Source organism: Macaca thibetana, chromosome 1 (assembly GCF_024542745.1).
Source record: "Macaca thibetana thibetana isolate TM-01 chromosome 1, ASM2454274v1, whole genome shotgun sequence".
Classification (NCBI taxonomy): domain Eukaryota; kingdom Metazoa; phylum Chordata; class Mammalia; order Primates; family Cercopithecidae; genus Macaca; species Macaca thibetana.
This window is the reverse complement of record NC_065578.1, coordinates 43,414,708-43,438,791: the sequence shown is the minus strand read 5'-3', so window position 1 is coordinate 43,438,791 and position 24,084 is coordinate 43,414,708. Positions and strand designations below refer to the sequence as shown.

At 50.8% G+C, this 24,084-nt stretch overlaps 1 protein-coding gene across 7 annotated transcripts in view; it reads left to right on the top strand.

The window, feature by feature from the left end:
- Nucleotides 1–24,084, top strand: part of ERI3 (ERI1 exoribonuclease family member 3) — a 134,377-nt gene that overhangs the window by 106,050 nt on the left and 4,243 nt on the right. For 6 of the 7 annotated variants that reach the window (XM_050800161.1, XM_050800158.1, XM_050800163.1 and 3 more), the window contains one exon: nt 1,373–1,472. The exons of the other annotated variant lie outside the window; for it this stretch is intronic. In XM_050800161.1, coding sequence (XP_050656118.1) covers nt 1,373–1,472 — 100 coding nt within the window. The remainder of the gene's footprint in view (nt 1–1,372; nt 1,473–24,084) is intronic. 7 annotated transcript variants of the gene reach the window in all.

The window sequence follows — 24,084 nt, the reverse complement described above, 5'->3', positions numbered from 1 at the left end:
TGCTCTCCCCTGTGTGTTAGTGGGATGGAGACCTCCTGGGACTAGCAAAGGGCTGGACCACTGCAGTGCTCATCTGCTCACAGCTGGCAGTCACTTTGGTTCCGTCACTGGACCCCCATCCAACTTCTGGAAACTCACCCAAGCTTTATTCTGACCACCGCCCTGTATGCTGTCCTGCCACTGCTAGAAGGGCGGCCTGGTGTTTGCGGACTTCTAAAGTGAGGTGTGGGTAATGTTTGAAAGCCTGACTAGCTACCAGGCCCACCAGGAGAAGCCCAGGATTTGGTTAACAGGCTGAGCAGGAATTAAATCCTATTCGGCTACTTCATAGTGATCTAACCTATGTTAAGTCTCTTCTTTCTGGGCCTCAGTTTCCTCATCTGTGGTGTCAGGTCAGTCATGGCTAAAAGGGACTGTAAGGGAAGGCGCTGCCCCTGCCCTGCCATGTGCCGCCCCCCCAGGTGGAGGTTGCTGGCAGCCAGGTGGTGAGGGAAGGGGACGGAGGGGGAGGCAGTGGAGTGCTGGGGCCTGAGCAGATCGATGCCCCCAGCACTTCCTTCCCCAACCCCAGGAAAACAATTAAGTACAGATCGATAGGTGGCCGCTTTGAATATGCATAAGTGAGCACTTGACCTTCAGCAGAGCATCTGCTCCCCCCACCACACACACACACATACACACTCACACTCACACACACACACACACACACACACACACACACACACACACACACACACGCCCCATGTACTCCCCTCCCAGCTGCTTGAATTGACCAAGTGACCTTGCTCCTCTCCTCAGTTGAGCCCCCACAAAACTCCCAGAGCCTTCCATAGTCTGGCCTGCTTGTGGGCAAAAGCACCTTGACCATGGCACCTTGCTAGCCAGCTCTCACTTCAACATTTCTGTCTGTGGAGTGCAGTTTGGATGTGCTGGTTTCCAAGGTCCTGCCTGAGGCCAGTCTTTGTGAACAGTAGTACTGTGAGGAGGGGGCCCAGCAAAGTGCTGGGGGATCTGGAAAGGGGAGATCCTAAGGAGGTGTGCATGGTACAGGTGTGCCCTTGTGAGAGGAGGGCTCCTGAGAAGGAGGAGCCTAGTGAATGGGAACTCCTTAGAGAGGAGTTCTGGTGAGGGGCACCCGGTGAGGGCCAGGGACTCAGATGGGGAGAAGCCCAGGAGAAAGCGCACTCTGGAGAAGGAAGGGACTTTCTGCTGGGTTGCGGGAGGACCTGGGTGGAGAAGGGATTCTCACGAGATGGCATTGTGAGAGGGATTCCTTGTTGGAAAGATTTGGGGGGTCGGGGGGAAGACCTTGTGAGTGGGGTTGGTTCAGAGGGTCAGGGCCTCCGTTAACCACTTGCCTCCTGTCTTCCAGGCTTACAGCTTCGCCATGGGCTGCTGGCCCAAGAATGGACTTCTAGACATGAACAAGGGCCTCAGCCTGCAACACATAGGCCGGCCCCACAGCGGCATTGGTCAGTCCCTTCGCATATTCCCCTGGCAGCTCCATCCATCGTCCCTTGCCCGCATGCCCCAGTCCCCAGGCACACAGAGAGTTTCCATGGCTCATTCAGTGCCCCAACAGGGCTCTCTACATAGCTGGGGGAATGGCGGAAGGCGGGTGGAATGAGAAAATTACTGAATGGGACCACTGGAAGGCACCACTCAAAGTGGTATTTTGGAGGAGGCTGGGTCCGGGCTTTTGGTGAGTCACAGGTGGCCTTGGACTCAGGCCAAGGTCCCCCCTCACTGGCTGCATCTCTAGTGGGCAATGTCCTCAGCGGGTGGGGACATGTCAGCTTACCCACCCCCCGTGGAGCTGGAGGAGGCTGTTTAATATTGTTTCAAGTCTGTGGCCACTAAACTGGACGATCAATGGGAGTTAAGGAGATGAATTATTTAAACCTCACCAGCTTTTAATTAGTCGGGGTCCTTCTGACCGATGACTCCGTCCACAGGGTATTGACTCCCCCGCAGGAGCAGCAGCCTCCATTGAGCGGTGCCTGGGTTGAGGCGGGCCACTTGGGGTACCAAATGGGGGCATACCCTCAGGGGGATTCTTGTTTGGAAGGGAACTGGAGTGGCTACGATTCCAGGCAGTTGGAGGCTCTTTTAGTTTCTGATCTATCAGTATGAATACATATCTGTCTGTATCTGTGTGTCTGCATATGTGTGACACCTTTAGCTGTATGTCTCTGTGTCAGACTGAGAGTATAATGTGTCCATGATTATACATGTCTGTTGGGGGGCGTGTTAACAGTATATCTGTATTTTTCTGAGGGCATGAGTCTGTGTGGAAGCAGCTACCAGTCTCTGTGTGTATCTGTCAAGTGTGTCTGTTCAGTTCTGTGTATCTTATTTTGTTTGCATATGCACATGTGTGCATGCACATGCTCTCAGGTGGGGCACCTGACCAGGCATAGGCCTTATTCCAAGTGGGGAAGAGCCAGAGAGTCTCTGGGCAGTGCTCTGACATTACCACAACCTGTGAGCCTTTGGGGTCGCATCATTGTTGGGGGAACTGGAGAGAGAATACCAGGTCCGAAGGACCCAGTCACCTCCTTCAAAGTAGACCATTTATCCATTCCAGACATTCACTGGTGCCTTGTGGATGCTGGGCACACTGAGTACAAGTTTCTGTTCTCAGTGAGCTCACATCCTGGGAAGAGACAGGGACTTGCCTGAAGTAGGTGCTTGCCACCCAGGGTACTAAGGGCCGTGATAGAAAATACATGGGTTGCCCCAAAGGTGGTTTTCCCTCTCCTTAGTTGCCAAGTAGCTTCTACTTCTTCAGTTACCTCTCACTAAGAGGTAGTGATATTGGGGGCATCTCACCCCAGGAGGGATGCCCCCATGTTCTTGTTGGGACATCTCAAGGGTTTCCCAGGGTCCAGGCTAAGAGGAAGTGACCAACAGGCCTGGGGAACTGGGGTTACTCCACCATAACTGATGTTCCCTCTCATAGATATTTTCCAAACAATCTAGAGAAGATGCCAAACCCAGCAGGGTAATATGCCTGGGAGGTCAGCAGGAAGTTTCCTATAGAAGAGGACACTTGAATTGGAATCTTTGAAGGATGAATAGGAGTTTGGTAGTCAGAAAAATGGGGGGAGGGTATTTTAGATAGGAGGACTCAGTAGAAAGGCCTGTGGGCATGAGAAACCCAGTGTGCTGAGGACAAGTTCAGACACCTACAAGAAGCTTCCCATGACTGAAGTGGCAAATTTGGGTTAGGAAACAGCTAGAAAATTATCAGAGACATAAGCAGGGCCTTGAATGCCTGGTTAAAGGGTATGGACTTTTCCTGCAGTTTTGAGGAGACATAGGAAGTTTGTGAGTGAGAGAATGATGTGATCAAAGCTCTGGTTCAGAATCAATGAGGCAGTTTGTGTTGCACAAAACTAGTTCTTAGTAGGTGCTCAATAAATGCTTGTGGGTGGTTGAATGAATGAGTAGGTGAGTAAATGAATCAATGAAAGAGTGATGGGAAAGGGAGGAACCAAAGAGGACCAGTGAGAAGACTTGCATTGGTCCACGGAAGGAAGAACTGGCTGGGGGCTAGGGACAGCCAGGGTTAATGCACCCCACATACACTTTATCTGGGTGCCCCTTCTATCATCTGTCCCAGGGTGTGTGTTTGAGAAGAAGGGGTTCCTTGTTCCCGCTCTGTGCTTCTTGAGACTCAGCAATGCCCCTGTTGTCTGTTCACCTGTTGACCCTAGGTTAGGACCTCTGAGGTATCCTCTGCTTTTTCAGAGAAGGTGGTTTCTTTATCTGGGTGGGCCCCATGGGGCAGCCCAAGGCTCTGAGTGACAATGGAGGTAAGGGCTTTGGAGCCAGAAGTCGTTCTGGTTCTTCCACCCAGAACCCTGTGACCGTAGATGAAGGACAGTGCCACCTGCCTCTCTGGGTTGTTGGGAAGGCTCAGTGAGTCCCCTGGGAAAGTGTTCATGCAGTGCTGGGCACACTGTGGGGCTAAAGGGGCTCCCTCCTCTGTTGCCAGCACCAGGGGCTCCCTAGGATACTGGGCTTCTTGACACTTGGTCTTTGTAGTCTTTGAATGAAGAGGGCTGCCCTGCCACCTCCAGGCTGGCTCTGAGGTGTGGGTGAGGGTGCTTGGAAGGGAGGGAGGATATAGGGCATTAATTGGGCTGGGAGAGGCGGGGAAGGGGAGGCGTGGGTTTTGAGCAGTGAGGTTAATGGCCCTCGCACCAAAGAGACAGCTTTAATGAGCTTCAGCTGGCGATGCCCCGAGTTACTGTGCGTGCTAAAAGGGTCGCGCTGTAAGAGTTTGATGTGGACTGCTTCCCAGCCCTGGGGGTCAGAGGTCAGCTCCTGTCACTGGCCACTCAGGCTGGTCCTTAGTGACATGGTGCTAATTAACTGTGTGAGGAGCTGCCAGCTTGGAATGGGGAGTGGTATGTGTATTGGCTGGTGGGCGGTGAGGCAGCATTGGGTGGCTGCCAGGCAAGGGTGCTGTGGATCCCACAGCTGAGCCATGTCCAGGGTCTGCTCAGTCCTCCTGCAGTGCCACAGGAGTGTGGCATGGGTGGTGTGAAGGTGCTGAGAGAGCACAGAGGCAGGCTTGGGGTGATGGGTGTGGGGAAGGGGCTCAGGCCATAGGGGAGAGGGCTATAGGATGGTTGTGCATGCTGTAGGAGTGTTTTGGCCAGGGGAGTTACATGGTCAGTGTTGGCTTCAGTCAGAGGATGCTCATAGTTTGTAGGGGAAGGACTAGTGAGGAGAGACTGCAGATAGGGAGGCTGAAGGGGAGGGGCAGCAAGGTAAGCAAGAGTGCATCGGCCCTGGAAATAGAGGTAGGACACCAGGTAAAACTTTCTTTCATTCCGTACACACTATCTTGGACCTACCATACATCAGGAACCATGGTAGGTGCTAGAAATGTATTGGTAACAATGGCAGACACAGTGCTCTGCCCCCACAGAGCTCACAAGTGGAGTTGTGGGCTTGGCCCTGGGGACTGAAGGTGAAGTTGGGTTTAGGGATGGCCAAGGAGGGTCCAGAGGTGGTGCAGCACTGGGCAGAAAGGCTGCTGGAGGCTTGTCAGCGTGACATCATAGTCAGGGGAGGGCACTTCCTTCTGCGGTAGCAGATTTTGCCTTGGGAGCCTGGTGAACAGCCTGGTGCCAGAGCAGATTGTGGTGAGTAGGGCCTGCATGCATCTAGAACTGCCGACTCCAGGGCTGCCGATGGTCTCTGTCAGCATCCTTGGTTTGGACCACAGGCTCTGAGGGAGGGCAGCCTCCACAGGGGACTGATGAGTGGTCCTTCATTCATTTCAGCAAAGGGGCAGTAAGCACTCACATTAGTTGGAAACACTTTCTATTAACTAATTCAGTTTTCACAACAGTCTTATGAAGGCAGGCATCATCATTCCCATTTTATAGATGAAGAAACTGAGGCTCAGTGAAGTGAACTGCCTAAGGTCACACAGCCAGTTGATTGAGGAGCCAGGATTCAAACCCAAGCCCATCTGAGTGCAGAGCCTGTGTTATCACTGCGGAACTATGAAGCACCCTTTTGGTATTGGGCTATGCGCTACCAATGGAGACGATGTGGAAGAAAACAAGCTCGCTTCCCTCATTTCCCTCAGTGTCAAGTGAAACATGCAGGCCTGAGCAGAGCTTTAGTAGCAGCAGCTGAGGAAGAAAGCAAAGGCAGTATCACCACTCCCTCTCTGCTGCTACAGTCACCCTGAGCCAGGGACCTGCAACTGTTGGCATCTGACCTCCTTCTGGCCCTGACGGTTCTTTGTGATTTCAGTTCTCTCTCTACCTCATGGCCCAGGAAAATTCTGCTAATCTTCCAGGGGCCACCTCCTCTGGGAATCTTGCCTGGCCCTCCCAGTATGAGTGTTCAAAACACACACTTGGGCCCTATTATAATTTGTCAGAGGTAATGATCTGGCCCTACGTACTTGGGTTCTCTAAGGGCAGGGCCTGGGCCTCCTTCCCTTCTTTTTTGGAAATCTGCACAGGAAATGTCAGTAAAATCTCACCTGCTGTTGTAACTTGGAGGCCCCACAGACTACTGCTGGTTTCAGCTGGCTAGGAGAGTAACTGGAACCTTCCCTGATGCCTGGCTGGGTGGTCCTGCCTAGGAGCTTGGCCCCTCTGCTCTGGGATGGAGAAGGATCCCAGTGAGGCTTGTGGTACAGGTGGCATGGCCAAAAACCAAGTGGACTCTCAAGAGCTTGCTACCCAGAACTGTTTGGCAAGAGAGCTGGGCTGGAAGGTGGCAGGGTGGGGGCCTGGCCCCCAGGGGGGCAGTGGGCTGGCCTGTGGTCTCCCCTGAAGGAGTGGGGTGTCTATCAAGAGTCCAGTCAGAACGCATTAGCTCTGTGACATGGATCTCATTAGTGCCCGTGAGAGGTGTCACTGCGGGAGAATCGTCGGCTCAGGGAGACGCTTGTACCAAAAGGAAGAAAGGACAGTGACAGCCTTTTCTCTGCCGCCTCTGCCGCCACGCTCACTGGGCTGCCCGCCCTCCTCCTCGTTGGGGGGGTGGGGGGGTGCTGGCTAATGAGCTCGTCTGCAGTACAGCTTTGCCTTGCCTCCTTGAAGTTTCCCGGGTCCCTCTGAAGACCTCGGGCCCGGGATTAGCACACACCAAACGCCAGCCCCCCTCTTGCCCAGCAGGGAGTTCCTTCTGATCACCCTATTCCTGCTGCCATAGGCAAGGAAAGGGGGTGGTACCAAGATAGAGCCACTGTGGCCTGGGGGAGGGGGCCTTGCACCTCTGGGAAGCCTCAAGCCCCTCTGCATCCCTTGACAGAATGACCATGTCCACCTCTCTGCAAAGGGTTCTTGCTTCCCAGAGCTGCAGTCTTCTCCTCCCATCCCCTTTCTCCATGACATCTAGCCTGGCAGTGTCCCCATTCCTGTGGGGGACCCCCCACCCAAGGCAAGGAAGAATGTGAGGACCTTGGCTGAGGGTTCAGGAGGTAGCATTTAGATCTGATAGGATGTGGGACTTTCTGGCTCAGCTAGAGAGCCTCAGAATCAGCGAGATTCGTGGAGTCTTCTGGGCTTCAGATGATCTGAGTGGTGATGCGTCGATGTGAGACCTCTACAGACCTTGATGTCCTTCTCCCCATTTGTCCCAGAGAGGTACCTTGCCTGCTTCCCCTAGCTTTGGCCACCTTCAGGGCTGGGAGGGGAGGAGTCAGCCCAGCTGCCTTATGGGGAGGGGCAGAGCACAGTGGAGTGTTGCTTCCCCAACACTACTGCCCCCTCCCATCCAGTTCTTTCTGGTGTGGACCTAAGAATGTGAGAAGCCAGGGAGGTGGATGGTCATGAGAAGGGTTAACTCCCCCGTCATTGACAGGGTCTGCACTGGCCTGCCTGGATAGTGCCTTGGGAGAGGGTGCTGGCTCCTTCCTCCCTGAGCTGACCCCCTTGGAGCCCCAGAGACATCTGAGGAATTGGTTCTTAACAGACACCAGACTACTCTTCAGTAGCAACCATAGATGGAAGAATGACTAGATGGATGGGTGAGTTGATGGACAGATGGATGGAGGAAGGTTCTCCTGTATGTATGTATGTATGTATGTATGTATGTGTTCTGTGTGTTTGATTCTTCAGGAAGTACAATCTTTGTTTCCCCACCTTCCTAGCCCCAGGCCCTGGCCTCATCTCCGCTTGTCTCTCTCTGTATCTCCTGTCAAACCATCGCAGACTTAAATGACAAAGAAATCAGAAAGACAGATCAATGCCAGCCAAATTAGCACTTGCAGATAGACTGTGTGGGGATGTCAGCGCCCTGACCCCTGGTGATCTTGCAGCCTCCGCTGCTGATATTATGCAAATTGCATCCATCTGGCAGGACCCGCGTGCTGGCTGCTCCTACTCAGAGGAGTAATGGGCTGGGGGTGGGCGGGAGTGTTAGAGCAAGAGTCACTGGAGTGTGTGCGTGTGTGTGCATGTGTGAGCATGTGTTTGAGTGTGTGTGAGGGAGTGCAGTGCCCACCAAGCACTGGGCGGTGATTGAGTGATTGACAGGGCAGATAAGGGACTGCATTGGATTCCTTTGGGCTGGGGGATTAGGAGCAGCCACAGATGGGAGATAACTGGACTTCATTTCAGTTTATTTTCCTCCTTATCCCCTCTCCCCACCTTCACTCCCCGAAAAACACAATCTCTGTAGTTTGTGTTTTCATCAATATTTGCAAGTCATTAACACTGGTTTAAGGTGAGAGACAATGTCAGGGCCCAGGCCAGGCCAGCCCCTCCCCCAGTCCCTGGTACCCTGAGAATCAGTCCCTAGAGCAGCACAGCCAGCCTTCACTCCAGTGGCATTCACAGCAGCCCCTCCTTTCAGGCTCACAGTACTCATGGAGCAGTCCACACCTCATGGACCAGCCCTGCTGGCCCACCCCATCTGACCTCATGCCAGCTGACATTCCTTAAGCTTGGCCCTGCCCCTCCACCTGCAACTACTGTGGGACATCCCTCCCTATGCTTTGGCTCCAGCATAGGTGCTCTGTCCTCAGCATTAGCTGTGCCCCCTGGGGCTGCCCCTCTCCTTCTGCAGGGTTCTGGACCCTTCCTCTTAGTTTCTCCCATCCTGGACACTACTGACCAGGCATAGGCCCCACTGGGCAAAGTGGGGCCTGTGGCCTGCAGAGAGGGGAATTTGGCCTGGTCTGAATCACACCAGTGTCATTCTATGTTTGCTGAGTGCCAGGTATTAGTACAGAGGGCTTTATATCTGTTCTGTCACTGAATTCTCAAACCCCGTGATAAGGGCTGTCATCTCTACTGGATATGAGGAAACTGAGGCTCCAGAAGGTTGTCATGACTGAGAGCTGCTCAGCAAGGAAGTGAGAGAGCAGGAATTTGAACACAGATCTCTCCTAGTCTAGGGTTGGAGTTCTTCACCACCATGAGTACTGCTTTCCTGCCATTCCACCAGCTGTAGACATGCAACATGTCACCACGCCTGGATCCATTTAAAAGAGCCATCCTTGTACCGTAGGCAGAGAAGTTCATTCAGCTACTAGCCTGTGAACACAGACCCTGACTCAGACCTCCTACTAGGCTAAACCAGCCCAAGCCAGGCTGAACCAGGCCAAAGGGGACTGGAATCAAACAGGCCCTGCTTTCAGAAGCTGTGTGTCTGAGACAGTTGGGCTGTAGCAAGAAGGACACACAGAGGACAGAATGTACCCAGCAGCTGAGCCAGCCCAGGAGTGTGTCCCAGCATACGGCCTCCAGGCCCGTGTATCTCAAGGAGAGGGGCTGGGGTTGCCCAAGCCAGCCTGCTGTGGTGGCTGAGGGTATAGCTGTCCCAGAGGCCCCTCCAAAACTGGGTCCCTGCTGTACCCTCCCACCAGGCAGGGCTGGGAGCTGGGAGTGCTGGGGACATGTCCGGGGACACGTGTGCAAGGGGAGCTTGTCCTAATGAGGAGAACATGGCTGCTAGTTAGGCAAGGGGCGGGCGGGGAGCCGCAGAGCTGATTGAAGGCAGGGGCAGGGGTCAGACAATTAGGCCCAGATCCTGCCGTTTGATGTGAGTTCTGAGGCCTCAAAGCCTCCCTTCAGCCGGCTCCCTCCACTCCCTCCTCTCCCTCCTCTTTCCTTTCTTCTTCTGCCCAAAGGCAGGAAGGATGGAAACGCTTACACTCACTGTTACTATTATTAAACCCTGCGGCAGGCCAGCCAGACCCCAGGACTCCTGCCCACAGGGGGCACCCCAGGCCCCCAGGAGGTTCCTTGGGCCCCAGAGTGGGCATCTGGCCAGAGGCCAAGGCCAGGCCAGCTGAGCCCCTGGGTAGGGTTACCCTGCCCCTCTTGCTTCTGGGGCAGGAGAGTGAATGGGGCTGCCCAGCGGGAATTTGGGCTCTGGGCTCTCAGGGCCATATCCCAGGCCTGCATTAACCATCACCTCCTGCAGCCGCTTAGTTCTTTTCTGTCCTGGCCTGGAGCTGAGGGTTGAGGGCATGATTCATTCACGCTCATATCCCATCACACAGTGATCTGCAGCAGTCACATCAAGACCTTTTGCCACAAGATGGAGATAATGTAGAGCCTCGCAGCCCCACAGCACTGTCACACACCCCAGAGCAGACCCCCACACCAGATATCATAGCCACACATACCGTCACAGGCCATACCCACAGGGTCTTGCACAAAAGCACCTACTGTCCCCTGCCACAGGGCCCTGAGTTCTCAGCCCCTCTCCCAGAATAGCTAAGAATAGCAGTTAGATCTTATGTCTAGGGCTGGGGGTTACTAGGCCTCTTCCAGTCTCCCACCCTAGGAAATAAGCTTAGAGAGTTGGTAGTGACCAGGGAGTGGGAAGAAGCTAGATTGCGGGGGGAGGGGGCAGCAGTGGGGAAAGGGAGGGTGGGAGCAGAGATAAATGTTAGCTCATTTCTTCCGTAATTAGTTACTCCCTCATCCCCGCGTTGTAATTGTGAACAAGCTGTAATGTTTAATTAGTCTGTAAATGAAACCCCAATTTCATAATGGCCTGGCTGACAGGGCTAAGTGAGCAGGGGAGGAGGAGGAGGGGACTCTTCCTCCCCTCCTCCTGCAGGGTGGATGCAGGCTGTGGGATCACCTCCTTTTCCTTTCAGCCCCAGCCTGGCCTCTGTCAGGGGAGGCTGTGTGATGGGGTTCAGGCCTATACTCTTGCTCTGAATATCCCTTCCACAGACCCATCTTACCAGAGGAAGGGGAGAGGAGGCTCTCAGGCATCCTTCCTGCCTCCCCATCACTCTTGGGTTGGGATAGAACAGTCAGCCCAACCCAGATGCTTCTGGTGGGAGAAGCTGACTCTAGTGGGAGAAGCTGACTCTGGTGGCCAGGCCTTGTGATCTCCCCAACGATGATGCTTCCTCCCTAGAGGCCTTTGCTTGGAACCTGGCACCTCAAAATCTGGCCCTATACACCGAAAGGAGCCGGTGATTGGTTTAGGCCCCTCCGGACCTGTCCAGTCCCACTGCTAGGCGGGATCTAGCGCTGCGCTGCGCTGCCACCCAGGCTGGCACTTATTCTCCGCAGGGATTATCACTGTGGCCTGCGATAAACCGGAGCTGCCGCAGGGGGGAGCCCCTGGCCCCACGGCTGCCTCATTGGTCTTTCCCTGTCTCCCCTCCAACATCCTCATTGCCTGCACACGCCCCCGCCCCGCCTGCCGCAGCCATAAATCTCAATTTACGAGGGTGGCTGTGGTGGGGGAGGGAGGCAGCACCGCTAATGATGGCTCCTCAGCCGGATTTTTCATGTTGCAGAGTCATAAATTTTTAAGAACAGCATGGGCAGCACGTTAGCAAGTTATCGAGGCTGCCTCCGTGCTGGCTGCCTGGCTCCAAGAGAGAAGAGCAGAGGCCGGGTAGGGCCAAGGAGGTATTCTGGGGCGGGGGTGGGGCAGGGCAACCAGAGGAGTCTAAGGCCAGTGTAAGACAGGGCCAAGCAGATGGGCTAGGGCTACAGTGAGCCTGTGCACAGGACAAGGTAGTGCTGCCGGCCGCCGGGAGCCAAGGCCAGGCACGTGGGTGGGATCAGGCATGTGGGCATGCAGACCGTGGCCTTCGGGAGTCCCTGATGGATGCCTCTGCTCCAAGACTTGACACCATGATGTACAGGGAGCCTGGAGACATATGGATTTTCAAAGTGGCCACTTTGAATAGAATTACAAACCCTGAGCATGTGCACGGTGAGGCCTCTGCCCTGGCAGAGCTACACCTAGTTCATAAACCAGGTGCCTTTTAGGATTGTTCTAGAGAGCTAGGATGCCTGGGGAAATGCCCACAGAGGGAGCATATCTCTGGATATGCTGGAGCCTGGAGCCGGGCTGACCTCATTCTGTTTAAGGCTCATGCCTTCAAGGTTGAGTGTTACTAGGTAAGTCGTTCCCCATCCGGGGTCTCTATTTCTTCCTCTTTAAAATGGGGTTGATGCTGGCCCCTAACCGTCAGGCTCACTGGAAGCAAGAACTGTAAAATCCTTGGCCCATATTTGCTCCTTCATCTATTTAAATTTCTAGAAAAGTTTCTGAGGGAAGTGTCTGGGAAAGAGATCATTGTGGGAGATGATGGAGCCTTCCCTGTGTTCAGTCATTCATTCAGAAAATGTTTGCTGAGGTCTTCTGGGTGCCCAGGCCAGTACCAGGGCTTCAGAGGTGAGAGATGCTCCTTCGTGGGAGGTGAAGTGAGCACTTTTGGCTGAGGCAGGTCAACGTTCCCAGCTGTGTTCCTGGTTCCACCACAGGGTTGAGGTGCCAGATCCAGCCCTGTTTTTCCATGGAAGCACCTAAGCCTTCAGGGTGCTGAGAGGCTTATGCAGGTCTCCTCACAAGTCCTCGGGCCAGGCGCTCCCCTGAGTCCCCTGACCAGCACAGTTGAGGGTTAATGCTCTTGACCACCTCAAGGGTGGGCAAGAAGAGCAAGTAGGACTCCAGGAGTCCCTGGAGGAGGTGGGCCTAGCACAAGGGACAGCCTCAGAAGGCCATAAGCACAAAGTCAAGAAATCAGCAGTTGCTCAAGTCGGCAGAAGTAGTGGGAGTGTGTGTTTGGGAGGTGGTGAGTGAAAATCCTGTGTTCAGGAGGGCTCCATGGTGATCCATCAGGACAGCTTGATCATTTTGGCAGAAGAGAGTCCCCACTCGGAGCCTTGTTGGCTTAGGGGAAGTCCCCTGTCTACTTGGGCACAGACTCAGCCTCTGTCCTCTGCTGGCCTCTCCTGTCCCCCTTAAGCCAGTCTCCTCCTGCTCCCCACACTCCACGCCCCTCCCTCATCTCTTGGAACCTGTCATACCTTCTTTTACCTCATTGCCTTCCCGTGTGGCTTTATTTTCCCCCAGAGCCCCATATTCCCACCCCGCAACCTAATTAACTCCTCCTCATCCCTCAGAGCTCAGCTTAAAGTTTGCTTCCTCGGGGATGCTTTCCCTGACTCCTAGACTTGATCAAGTCCCCGTCTCCCCATGTACTTTTTCTCAGCACCCTGCTCTCCCCATTTATAGCATTTAATCACAGTTGTAATTAAGAAATTATTTGTTTGAAAGTTGTTTAATGCCTGTCTCCCTCACTAGACTGTAAGTTCCCTGAGGGCAAGAAATGTCTGTTTCATTCGGCTTATATCCCCAAAGCATAGCACAGTGTCTGACACGTGTAGGCAGATAGTAAATAAAATGTGCTGTATTGAATTGAGTTAAATTGAGTTGAGATGGCCCTCGCCCACCCCTGGGTGCCAGGGCAGGGGAGGCAGCTAGGGAAGTGCCTGGAGCTGAGGTGGTTCCCATTAGTCCTCATGATTAATTCACAGCCACACTGTGATAGAGTGGGCTTGTCCCCAGTCAGCGCCTCCGCTGGGGCCCACCTGTTAGCGACAAACAAACAAAGGGGATAAATAATGCATTGGGAGCTGAGCCAGGCAAGGCGGCGGTATTGAAATTAATAGGGATTAGCTGAGCAGCTTGAGGATGAAATATTTACCAGGTGGGACAGGGCTTAGGGAGGGCATCCCCCCTTCCCGGAGACCATAGGCATAGCTAGGCCTTTCTCCAGGGCATCATTGGCTAGGACTGGGGCACCCCAGCACCACCACTGCCACCCCTGGCTGCCTGGGTTTGCAGGACAGGCTGGCCAGACAGATGAGAGCTCAGGTCCCAGCCAGTCTCCTTGCACAGCAAAGTCCTGGGGAAACCAAGATGCTAGAAGGGAATGGAGGTGGGGAAGGGTCTGAAACCTTCAGGGCTTTGGAAGCTGGAGACAAAGACCATGACAGGGTTTCAGGTCCTGGGCATGTCAAGGCTTTGGGTGGCAAATGTCAGGGCTGGAGTTGGTTTGCCTGTAATCTTGCCCCTCTTTCTTTTCCTCTGGTCCTTTCTTCTTTTCAGTATGTATTTCTTGCGTGTCTCTGTGGATAACATCTGTGCCCTCAGAGAGTTCATGGTCTAGCAGGAGGTGAAGGAGAGGCAGTTACGATACGCAAATTGGCTGCTGTGGGAGCACACAGAAGAGGTTCCTAACGTGAAGGCAGGATGGAGGGAAGGCACCTAGAGGAAGCACTAGCAATCCTGGGTCCTGAGAGGTGAGGGCAATGAGCCAGGTGAGAAGTGGGGAGTTTTCTAGGCAGAAGGCAGAGGATTTGAAAACTCAAGGGGCACATGAGCCTGAACTTGGCTGTACAACAGGGGAGTGGGAATGATGAGACTAGAGATGTAAACAGGTCCAGAACTCAGACTTTTATAAAGGGGTTTGGATGCATTGGGAGCTGAGTCAGGCGAGGTGGCAATATTTAACTTAATAGGGATTAGCTGAGCAGTCCTGAGAGGGGTGAGGAGCCACTGGAGGTGGTGCTGGTGGTGGTGGTGGTGGTTTTAATTTTTGACTCTTAAACTTTTTACTTTGAATTAATTTTATATCTGTAGGAAAGTTTCTATGTATCCCTTACCCAGCTTTCCCTCATGTTAACATCTTACATAATCACAATACAGTTATCAGTACCAGAAAATTAACATTGGTGCTATGCTACATTAAAGGGCTTATTAGGCCGGGTGTGGTGGCACACGCCTGTAATCCCAGCTATGTAATCCCAGCTACTTGGGAGGCTGAGGCACGGGACTCGCCTGAACCTGGGAGGCGGAGATGCAGTGAGCCGAGATCATGCCACTACACTCCAGCCTGGGCAACAGAGAGAAACCCTGTCTCAGAAAAAAAAGCCTTATTTTAATTTCACCAGTGTTTCCATTAATGTCCTTTTTCTGCTCCAGGTTCATTGAAGAGTTTTTTGTTGTTGTTGTTGTTGTTGCTGTTGTTGTTTTTTGAGGCAGCGTCTCACTCTGTTGCCCGGGATGGAATGCAGTAGTGCCATCTCGGCTCACTGCAATCTCCGCCTCCTGGGTTCAAGCGATTCTCCTGCCTCAGCCTCCTGAGTAGCTGGGATTACAGGTGCCACTATGCCCAGCTAATTTTTTGTATTTTTAGTAGGGACGGGGTTTTGCCATGTTGGCCAGGCTAGTCTCGAACTCCTGACCTCGTGATTCGCCCACCTTGGCCTCCCAAAGTGCTGGGATTACAGGCATTGAGCCACCGCGCCCAGCCTGGGTTTTAAGACAGGGAATGAAATGACCAGATTGGTGGTTTAATAGGACACCATGGAAGAAAGATTGGCAGGGGCACTGCCATTACCTAGTTGAGAGATGATGGTGGGCTGGACCAGGATGGTGGTAATGGGAATATGGACTTAGAAATTATTGGAAAATATATGGTAATTAAAGCTCCTAGAAATTATTGGAAAATATATGGTAATTAAAGCTCCAGGAGGGGAAAGTTTGCCCAGGGAAGGAGAGTGAGAAGGGAAGAGGACCAATGACAGTTCTGAGCAACACCCATATCTAAGAGGTGATCAAAAGAAAGGGAGTGTTCAAAGGAACCAAGGAGAATTGCATGGAAAGTGAGGGTGGGCCACTGAAGCCCAGGGAAGAGAGCTTTAAGGAGTGAACTGTTCACCAATTGTCTATCAATCAAAACCTGAAAAGCTTCATCCTCATGAGTCATAGGGATCATTAGAGAAAGCAGTGTTGGTAAAGCAGTGATCAGATTGCAAGGCGGGAGATGAAGAAATAAGATACTGAGTGTAAACAACTCTGAAGTTTGCCTCTAAAAGGGAGGAGAGATTGGGTACTAGCCAAATGGAAAAGGGAGTTAAAGGGAGACTTGTTTACTCCCAAGATGGGAGAGAATTAATATATTTACATGCTTATGTGAAGGAGCCAATGCAGAAGAAAAAAGTGAAGCTGTATCAGTGGAAATAGGAGTACTCAATAATGTAAGGACCCTGAAAAGGCCTGGATTCTGGGTTGGACCCTACCCAGGTGGAGCGGAGGGATGGGCTTAGAAAGTGACATCAGGCAATTAGCGGTGCGTGGTGTTAAGAGCCTATAATCCCAGCTACTCTGGAGGCTGAGGCAGGAGAATCGCTTGAACCCGGGAGGCAGAGGTTGCAGTGGGCCGAGACCACACCATTGCACTCCAGCCTGTGTGATAGAGCGAGACTCCATCTCAAAAAAAAAAAAAAAAAAAAAAAAAAGTGACATCAGGCTTGGCCCTCTCTTGTGACAGGATAAGAGGACTGGGGCAGACTCAGAAGAGTGGCTTCTATGTGGCTCCTGTGAAGTAGAAGATAAGATTGTTTGCATGGGTGAGGGGTTTGTGGTGATATTGAGGGCAGGGGATTTGAGATTTGTGGAAAGGAGAGAAACTTGAAATTGTCACTAGGGCTGAAGGGAGAGAGAGTGCACACTAATCAGGAACACTGGAGATTGGCTGGGCAGTTTTATATACCCAACTGAGGCTGATGACTCTGATTTTGTAAGTGGCACTAGTGGCACTAGTCTATGGTTGGGATTTTCTCTAGTCACACGCTCCAGGTGGCAGGCACAGAGAAGGCAGATTTTGGGTTTTTCCAGGCAAGGGTGATAAGGAAAAGGGAATAAGAGAGTTGAGGGGCTTCAAAGGCAGACATGTCAGTTATGTTGCTAGGACAGAAACTATGACTTTTCCCTTCTTTTTCACTAAATAGAACCCCTGTATAATTATAGAACCCCTGTATAATAATCAGTGTGTACCTAGTTAAAAGACTACTTTTTTAGTTTTCCACACAGCTAGGTACAGCCATGTCTCTGAGCTCTGGCTGGTGAAACAAAAGGAAGTGTGTTGTCTGGGACTTCCAGGAATGATGTTTAAAGGGAAACAACTCAGCTGGGAAATACACTATTCTTGCCTTTTCCCACCTTCCCTCTTTCTTTTTCCTGGAATGTGGATTTGATGGTTGGAGCTCCAGCAGCTGTTTTGGACTATGAAATAGTCTGAGGGTTGGAAACCACATGCTGAGAATAGCAGGGCAGAAAGAAAGAAGAAGTCTGAAGAGTCTGATGACTTTGTGGAACTGAGGGGCGTTTAGTCAACTTATATTGCAAGCCATACTCGTAGAATGCCTTTCTTAGTAAAGCTATATTTCTTCCCTCTCTGTTTTCACTGGGGTTTTAGTCTAAACTTGATTCTTTTAGCCTTTTTCCTAACATAGCCTGTGTCCTGAGATACAGCTAGAAACAATTTGATCAAATGTTTCAAGAGAGCAAAAGAAAAAAAGGGTTACCAACTTCCCAGCCTGAAATAGCAGCGTCCTCTTTGTCCTTCGGCCTGCCTCCTTTATTCAGTGAGTTCTATGTTGTAAGGTCCCTTCCTTATGTCATTCTCCTTCCTGCCTTTACATTCTGTATCAGTTAGTATACTTTCAGCTGCAAGAAAAAGAAACCCCAATTTTAAATATCTTAAACAATAAGGGGATTTATTATCTCACAAAAGAAATTCGGCAGTAAGGTGATCCTAAGGTTGGTTAATTCAGCATCTCAGCAATGTTATCAGGGACCCAGATTTGTTTCCAGTTTTCTTTCATCTTCAGCATGGTCTTCATAGGCTAACTCCCCTCAAGGTTGGAAGATGGCTTCTGCAGTCCCAGACATTATGTGCAGGTACGAAAACATCCAGCAGAATATAAAGGACTATTTTTCCCTCATTCTTGTCTTCATAAGAGAGAAGAAATTTCCCTTGAAGGCCTTTCAGCAAACTTACCCTCACATCTCAGTAGCCAGAACACATGCCTATCCCTATGTCAATGACTGGCAAGGGAGAACGGGTCACCAAAAATGGCTCAGACCACAGAGGATTAATTCTGATTACTTGAAGGAGTAGTGGGCTCTGCCAACAGGGCAGAAGGTGGTGGCGCTTGGGAACATCATCAGTAGTGAACAAGGGCTGGGCCCAATGGCTCATGTCTATAATCCCAGCACTTTGGGAGGCTGGGGAAGGTAGAACCAGCCTTGGTAACATAGCAAGACTCCATATCTACCAAAAAAAAAATTAGCCAGGCATGGTGGCATACTTGTAGTTCCAGCTGCTCGGGAGGCTGATGCAGGAGGATTGCTTGACCCCAGGAGGCTAAGACTGCAGTGAGCTATGACCAAGCCACTGCACTTCTGCCTGGGTGACAGAGTAACATTCTAATTCAAAGAAACAGAAGTGGGCAAGGAAAAATGTGAATACAGGAGAGACAATACATATGGAGAGAGTAAGGGTATAAATTTTAAGGTTTCAGTGAGTGGAAAAAAAAAGGTATACAGACAGGTTAGGCATCCCTAATCTGAAAATCCCAAATCCAGAATGCTCCAAAATTCAAAACTTTTTGACTGCCAGCATAACACCACAAGTGGAAAATTCCACACCTGACCTCATGTGATGGGTCGCCATCAAAACTTTGTTTTATGCACAAAATTATATAAACGATTATATAAAATTACCTTCGGGGTATGTGCATAAAGTATAGAAGAAACATAAATGAATTCTGTGTTTAGACTTGGGTCCCCATCCCCAAGATATCTCATGTATATGCAAATATTGCACAATCTGAAAAAAATCCAAAATTCAAAACACTCCTGGTCTCCAAGCACTTGGATAATAACCTCGTTATTGTCAGAAACCAGGGATATTTGGATTTAATATTTCAAAGGAAGAGTAGTAGGATGTTTAAAAGGTTGAGTGTGTTACTGTGAATATGGGTGGAAATTAGATACAATGGAGAAGGCCATTAGTGCTAAAGTCAAAGAATGAAGAGGCTGGCAACAAGATTTCTCAAAAGGTCAGGATATAGAGGTTATGGCAGGCAGGTCTCTCGGGAGGGAGGTGGCCATGGTCTGGATTGATAGCACGTGCTCACAAGAAAGTCTCCAGGTAGTCTGCTGGTACATGGGTCTGGGGCCGGGTCACAGGTCCTGGTACTTTCCAGCTACCTGGGGCAGCACAGGCAAGTGGCATAACCTCTCTGTATCTCAGTATCCTCATTTTACAAGGAATCTGTCCTGGTAGTTCAGGCCGTTCTGGAAGAGGGTGAGGCCCTGACATGTTCCTATTGGAACCACTACAGGGCCCAGAAGACTGATGAGGCTGCCAGGTATGGCAGATCAGCTCAGCTGTTCTCAGTAGCCAACCCCTCCCTGGCTGGGTTCCCTTTACTTGGCCATAGGTGATCTGGCTATAACCTGGCACTTCTAGTTGTGGCATCCCAGACCAGGAGGAAGGTGAGGCTTCCTGGCCCCTCTACCTGGATGGGGCCTTGGCTGGGATTGAGTTGGGGGAGGCGGGCATCCTATGTAATGGCCAGAGCAGCCGCCCTGTTACTACGGCGTATTTCACTTTTAATTCTGACATATAATGTAATGATCTTTTTTAAGGCCCGATGATATTATCTGCCTGACTAGATTATTGAGTCTTCATCATCTCCAGATAAATTTATGGCCAGGACGAGGCTCAGGATTTATCATCAGTCAATAGAGCTCGATACTCTAACAAGGCGTGTAATAAGATATACATATTTAATGATCCAAGGGGAGGAGCGCTAATGGGAGTCGAGTGAGTGGTCCATGGGGCTGGGGCTCTGCCCTAGGGTTGCCATGGCTGTGGGGACATGGATGTGGTCTTTGCCCTATGGTCCCCAACTCTGGTCTTTCTCAGGACTGCCTCAGTCTCCTTCCCAAGAGCCTGAGGAAGGAAGAGGTAGGGAAAGGAAGAGGCAGCATTAGGGCCAGGCCAGAGCTAGGGCCCAAGCATCTTCAGCCCAAAGGGTGTATGCACCCCCTGAGAACTTCGCTCCCGCTTCCAGGCCTTGGAAGGGTTGGGGGTGTCCTTAGATCTGTACGCCCAGGCCCCTGAGCATTAGGGCGAGCCCACAAGGGAGGGAGTGCCGGGGCTGCGTGCCCAGGCCGCACTGATGGTGACGGATGGTTTTTCATTATAGCCTCTCAGGTCCTGCCCGCGCCCTGTGTGGAAATTCTATTTATTCCCTAATTTGTAAAAATTCCCTCTTTATCTGATCCCAATCAGGGCGGGGTAATTGGCTCTCTGGGGCAGCGGCTGGGGTCCTTGATGAAGAGCTATGTGGATGTACCCAGCCCGGCCCCCACCCAGCCTGCCACCAGGGCCCACAATTAATAATGATTTGCAAATGGCAGACAAGCAATAACACAGAAAGATGTGGCGTCCGTGCTGCCTCTTCATTTCCTTCCCTCGCAGATATAAATGGCCACAGAACAAAAACCCAGCACTATAAATTCTAGAATTAGTTATTCACCGGGATAAATGGGGCCCGGAGCCACCAGCCACTCTCCCTGCCACCGTTCTTGCCTGCTTTCCCTGATCCAGGTTCTGGCCCCATGTCTGTCTTGAGCCTGGCGCCTGACTCTTCTGCCTCTTTGGCTCACAGCACAATTCCTCAGTTTCTTCCCACCACTCCAGCTACCTCCTCCTGTGTGGCCGAGACTTGGGAGTGGTCACCTGGTCTGGGCCTGTAGCTTCCTCTGCAGGGCTGGAGCCAGCAGGTGGGATCCTCCCTCCACCTCTTCTTGTGGACCTCCCTGGCTACCCAGTGTGGTTTCTGTCCTCATTCTGTATTGGGGTTTGAATGAAGTTGACATGTCCTGCCAAGCCTGGGAGTCTGGATAAGGGTTGGTCTTGGGTATCATCTTTGGCATTTGGGACCAATCCTGTCCGTTGGCCAAATCTGAGTTGAGTTCCTGGTGGCCAAATGCACTGTAAGTGACATAAGGGGTTTGATGCTGTGCTTACTGGTCAGGCAGTTCTGGGATGCTAGCAAAGGGGTTTCCGGGCACCATGCCCTCCCGGCCAGGCACATCCCCCCCCAACCCCACTGCCCCCAAGTGGCTGTGAGCTGGCGGGTAATGGGCGTGTAATGGCCTCATTTCCATGCCTGGCCTCCAGGAGCGGCGGTAAGTGTTTGATTGCCTTAATTTCCAAACACATCATTATCCCAGCTTTACCAGCGCTTAATAAACACTTTATGAGGATTTTTTTAAAAACATCTTCGGTCCGCATACTTCTCTGAAGTGATAAACTCTAATTAAGTCTAATATTTAAAAATATGGTAATGGTGAGTTGTTTGAATAAGTGGACTGCATTTCTGTAATTTCATTATTACGTAAAACACGCTAATTATTTGGAGCACGCTTATTACGGTGAGAGAAATCGCCTGCTAATCAAGATGAAATTGCCTTTTCCCCTTATTGTGGAACCATCGTCATCCTTCACCATCAGCCTGTGGCACCTCCAGGCACCTCGGTGGGGTGGAGGGGGCTGAGGGGAGGGGCTGAAAGGGGTCACTTTGGAGTGGAGGCTGTAAGGACCCCGTCTGGGGGAGGGGGAGGAAGCTATGGGAGCCATGGCTGTGGAGAGAAGGGAGTGTGTGTCTAGGAAGTGTGTCAGGTGGGCCAAGGTGGCCGTGAATGGGGGCTCGGGACTGTGTAGGCCATGTCTGAGACAAGGGGGGTGGGGATATCAGGATATTATTGTTGGAATAATATTATTTTTAGATGTTATTGGAATTACAAAAATAATAACTAACCGAGCTACTGTTTTAGGCACTTCACAAATAACTCATTTCATCTTTTTAACAACACTTTAAGGGAAGTTATTGCTATAATTATTATTATTCCCATTTTAGAGAAGAAGAAACCAAAACAAAGAGAAGTTAAATAGAATTCAGGAACTTGCTCAAGTTCACATAGTTACTGAGTGGTGGAGTTTGGATTCAAACCCAGAAGCAGGATATACTGGGGCTGTCTGCTGTGTCAGTCCTAAACTCACTGTCTTGGCCTCCATCTTCCTTCTAAGCTAACATTTGATGCTAAACCTTAAACTGCACCTAGCTGTTGGGTCCCCATCACAGAGTTGCCAGATAATACAGGGTTACAAATAATACAGGACACTAAATTTGAATTTCAGATAAATAATTTTTAGTACTAAAAAAAAATAAGTATGTCCTATATGGAGCTGGGGCTGCATTTAATCTGGCAGTCCTGTGTCAAGCAGACCTAGGCACTGGCACTTTGCTCTCAGGGCATTACTGCTGCCAGGATGTCTAGAGAGACAGATGTGGCAATAGTTGAGGTTCTAGAATGTGGACACACCCAGCGATCCTGCTGTGTCACCCTTACCATGTGTGGTTCCTGCTCCTTGCACTGTTTTCCATACCACCTCCCAACTACCTTACCCTATCTCAGCTGGTCCCTGTTCCATGGACTCTCGCCTCATTCCTCACCATGTCCTGAAGATCACTAATACAGTGCGTTACCAAGCTAAGCATTCCGCAGGCAGGAGGCCTGTGGAGACTCCAGCAGACCTCAGGATGTGTCTGCATGTTCCTTTAGGCCACACTGCCTCTTAGTCCCATAAGATCAGCAGCTTGCCACCCTACTGTCCCTCCTGTTCCCCCAGTTTGATTGGCTTCTTTGATCATTTCACATACATTCTCTCCTGCCTCTAACAGACACATGTATGGGAATTATATATATGATAGAGGTGTCATTTCAAAAGGATGGGGAAAGTGTAGACAGTTCAATCAATGGTGGTAGGACAATTGGCTATCGGGGGAAAAAAGTTAAGAGTTTTTATTTCTTACCACACACAAAAATAAATTCCAGACAGATTAAAAAGTTAATATAAAAAAACTGAAAGTATTAGAAGAAAACATAGGATAGGGGTGTGTGTGTGTGTGTGTGTGTGTGTTTAATAATGCTGAGATAGAGAAGACATTAGCCTAGAAACCATAAAGAAATGCCTGACAAATTTAGATGTCCTATAGGAGTATGACTTAACTTATCCAAAGCTAAGTTCATCACTGCACCAAATTTGCATCTTCCCTGGTATGCCTTATCTCAGTGAGTGGCACTGAGATCCTAGATGCTTTCCCTCTGCCATCCTAATCCCCCCATTAAGGCTTGCTCATTCTATTTCCTAAAAATTCTCTTACCTCCATCCACTTCCCCCACATCATCAATAGATCTTCTCCATTTCCACTGCCACTGGCCTAGTTCTGGGCCATTATTTCTGGTCTGGACCACAGTACAATCTGCTAATTGATCTGTCTGCCTTCAGGGTTAATCCTTCTAATGCGGTCCTCACATCTAGGATGGTAATTCTGAAACACAGATCTGGTACTGTCATTCCCCTCCTTAAACATGTTAATGTCCATCATTCTCAGAATATTAACATCTTAAGCTCCTTAGTTTAGCATTTGGGTTCTTTAGGATTCCCTTTAGTCAGTCACTGACCACCAGCTTCATCTCTTGACACTCCCTTCTGATTCTTCATCACCCCCACCCATCTGATAAACTTAATTTTTTTTGGACACTCCACATTTCACCTCCATAAATGTGCCTATGCTGAGAACACCTTCCTCACCCCAACCCTAACTGGGTGGGCTAGCTCCCTCTCCCATCCCCTGAGACCTCTGCTTAACTCTGGAGTCTTTTCCTAATCCTCAAACAGAACTAGATTACTTTTCCATGCATCCTTTTCTCATAGCACTGCACACCTGACAGGGCTGTCTTTGAATTCCTTGAGGGCAGGGAGCTACAGAGTCTTGCACATCCCTCAGAAGCATTATGGTACAAGATCACTGAACATACAGAAAGTGTCAGTGCATGTTTGCTGAATGAATGAGTACATGAATGAATGGACTTCTCACTTCTTGGGTCCCCTTCCTCCTGAGGGTCTCCCTAGTCCAGGCCCTGCTTCCTGTCCACTACCACTCAGTTCCCAGGTAAGTACCACTAATGAAGAATATCAGCCTCAGGTTGTTTGCCCTTTGTGAGCTCTTTCTGGGTGTCCTAAGTGATCTGAGCAACTCTTTTGTGTGCAGATTCTTTGTCAGGCAGACATTTGACTGTCCTTGGGCCCAGCCAACAAGCTTATCCTTCCTTGTTAGGTGCTAGCCCCACTAATCTTCTCTCAGGGATTTATGCAGCTGCACTCCTCACGTTATGGTCCTGGCAATATAAAAATATTTCCAACACTGAGAATATTAATGCCTCAAAAAAGAGGAGAGGGTCATCTTGTCACAAATTGATGATCCTGCAGAAACATAAAAACAGGTTAGCCTGGCCAGGCAAGGTGCTCACGCCTATAATCCCAGCCCTTTGGGAGGCCGAGGTACAAGAATTGGAGGCAGAGGTTGCAGTGAGCTGAGGTCACGCCACTGCACTCCA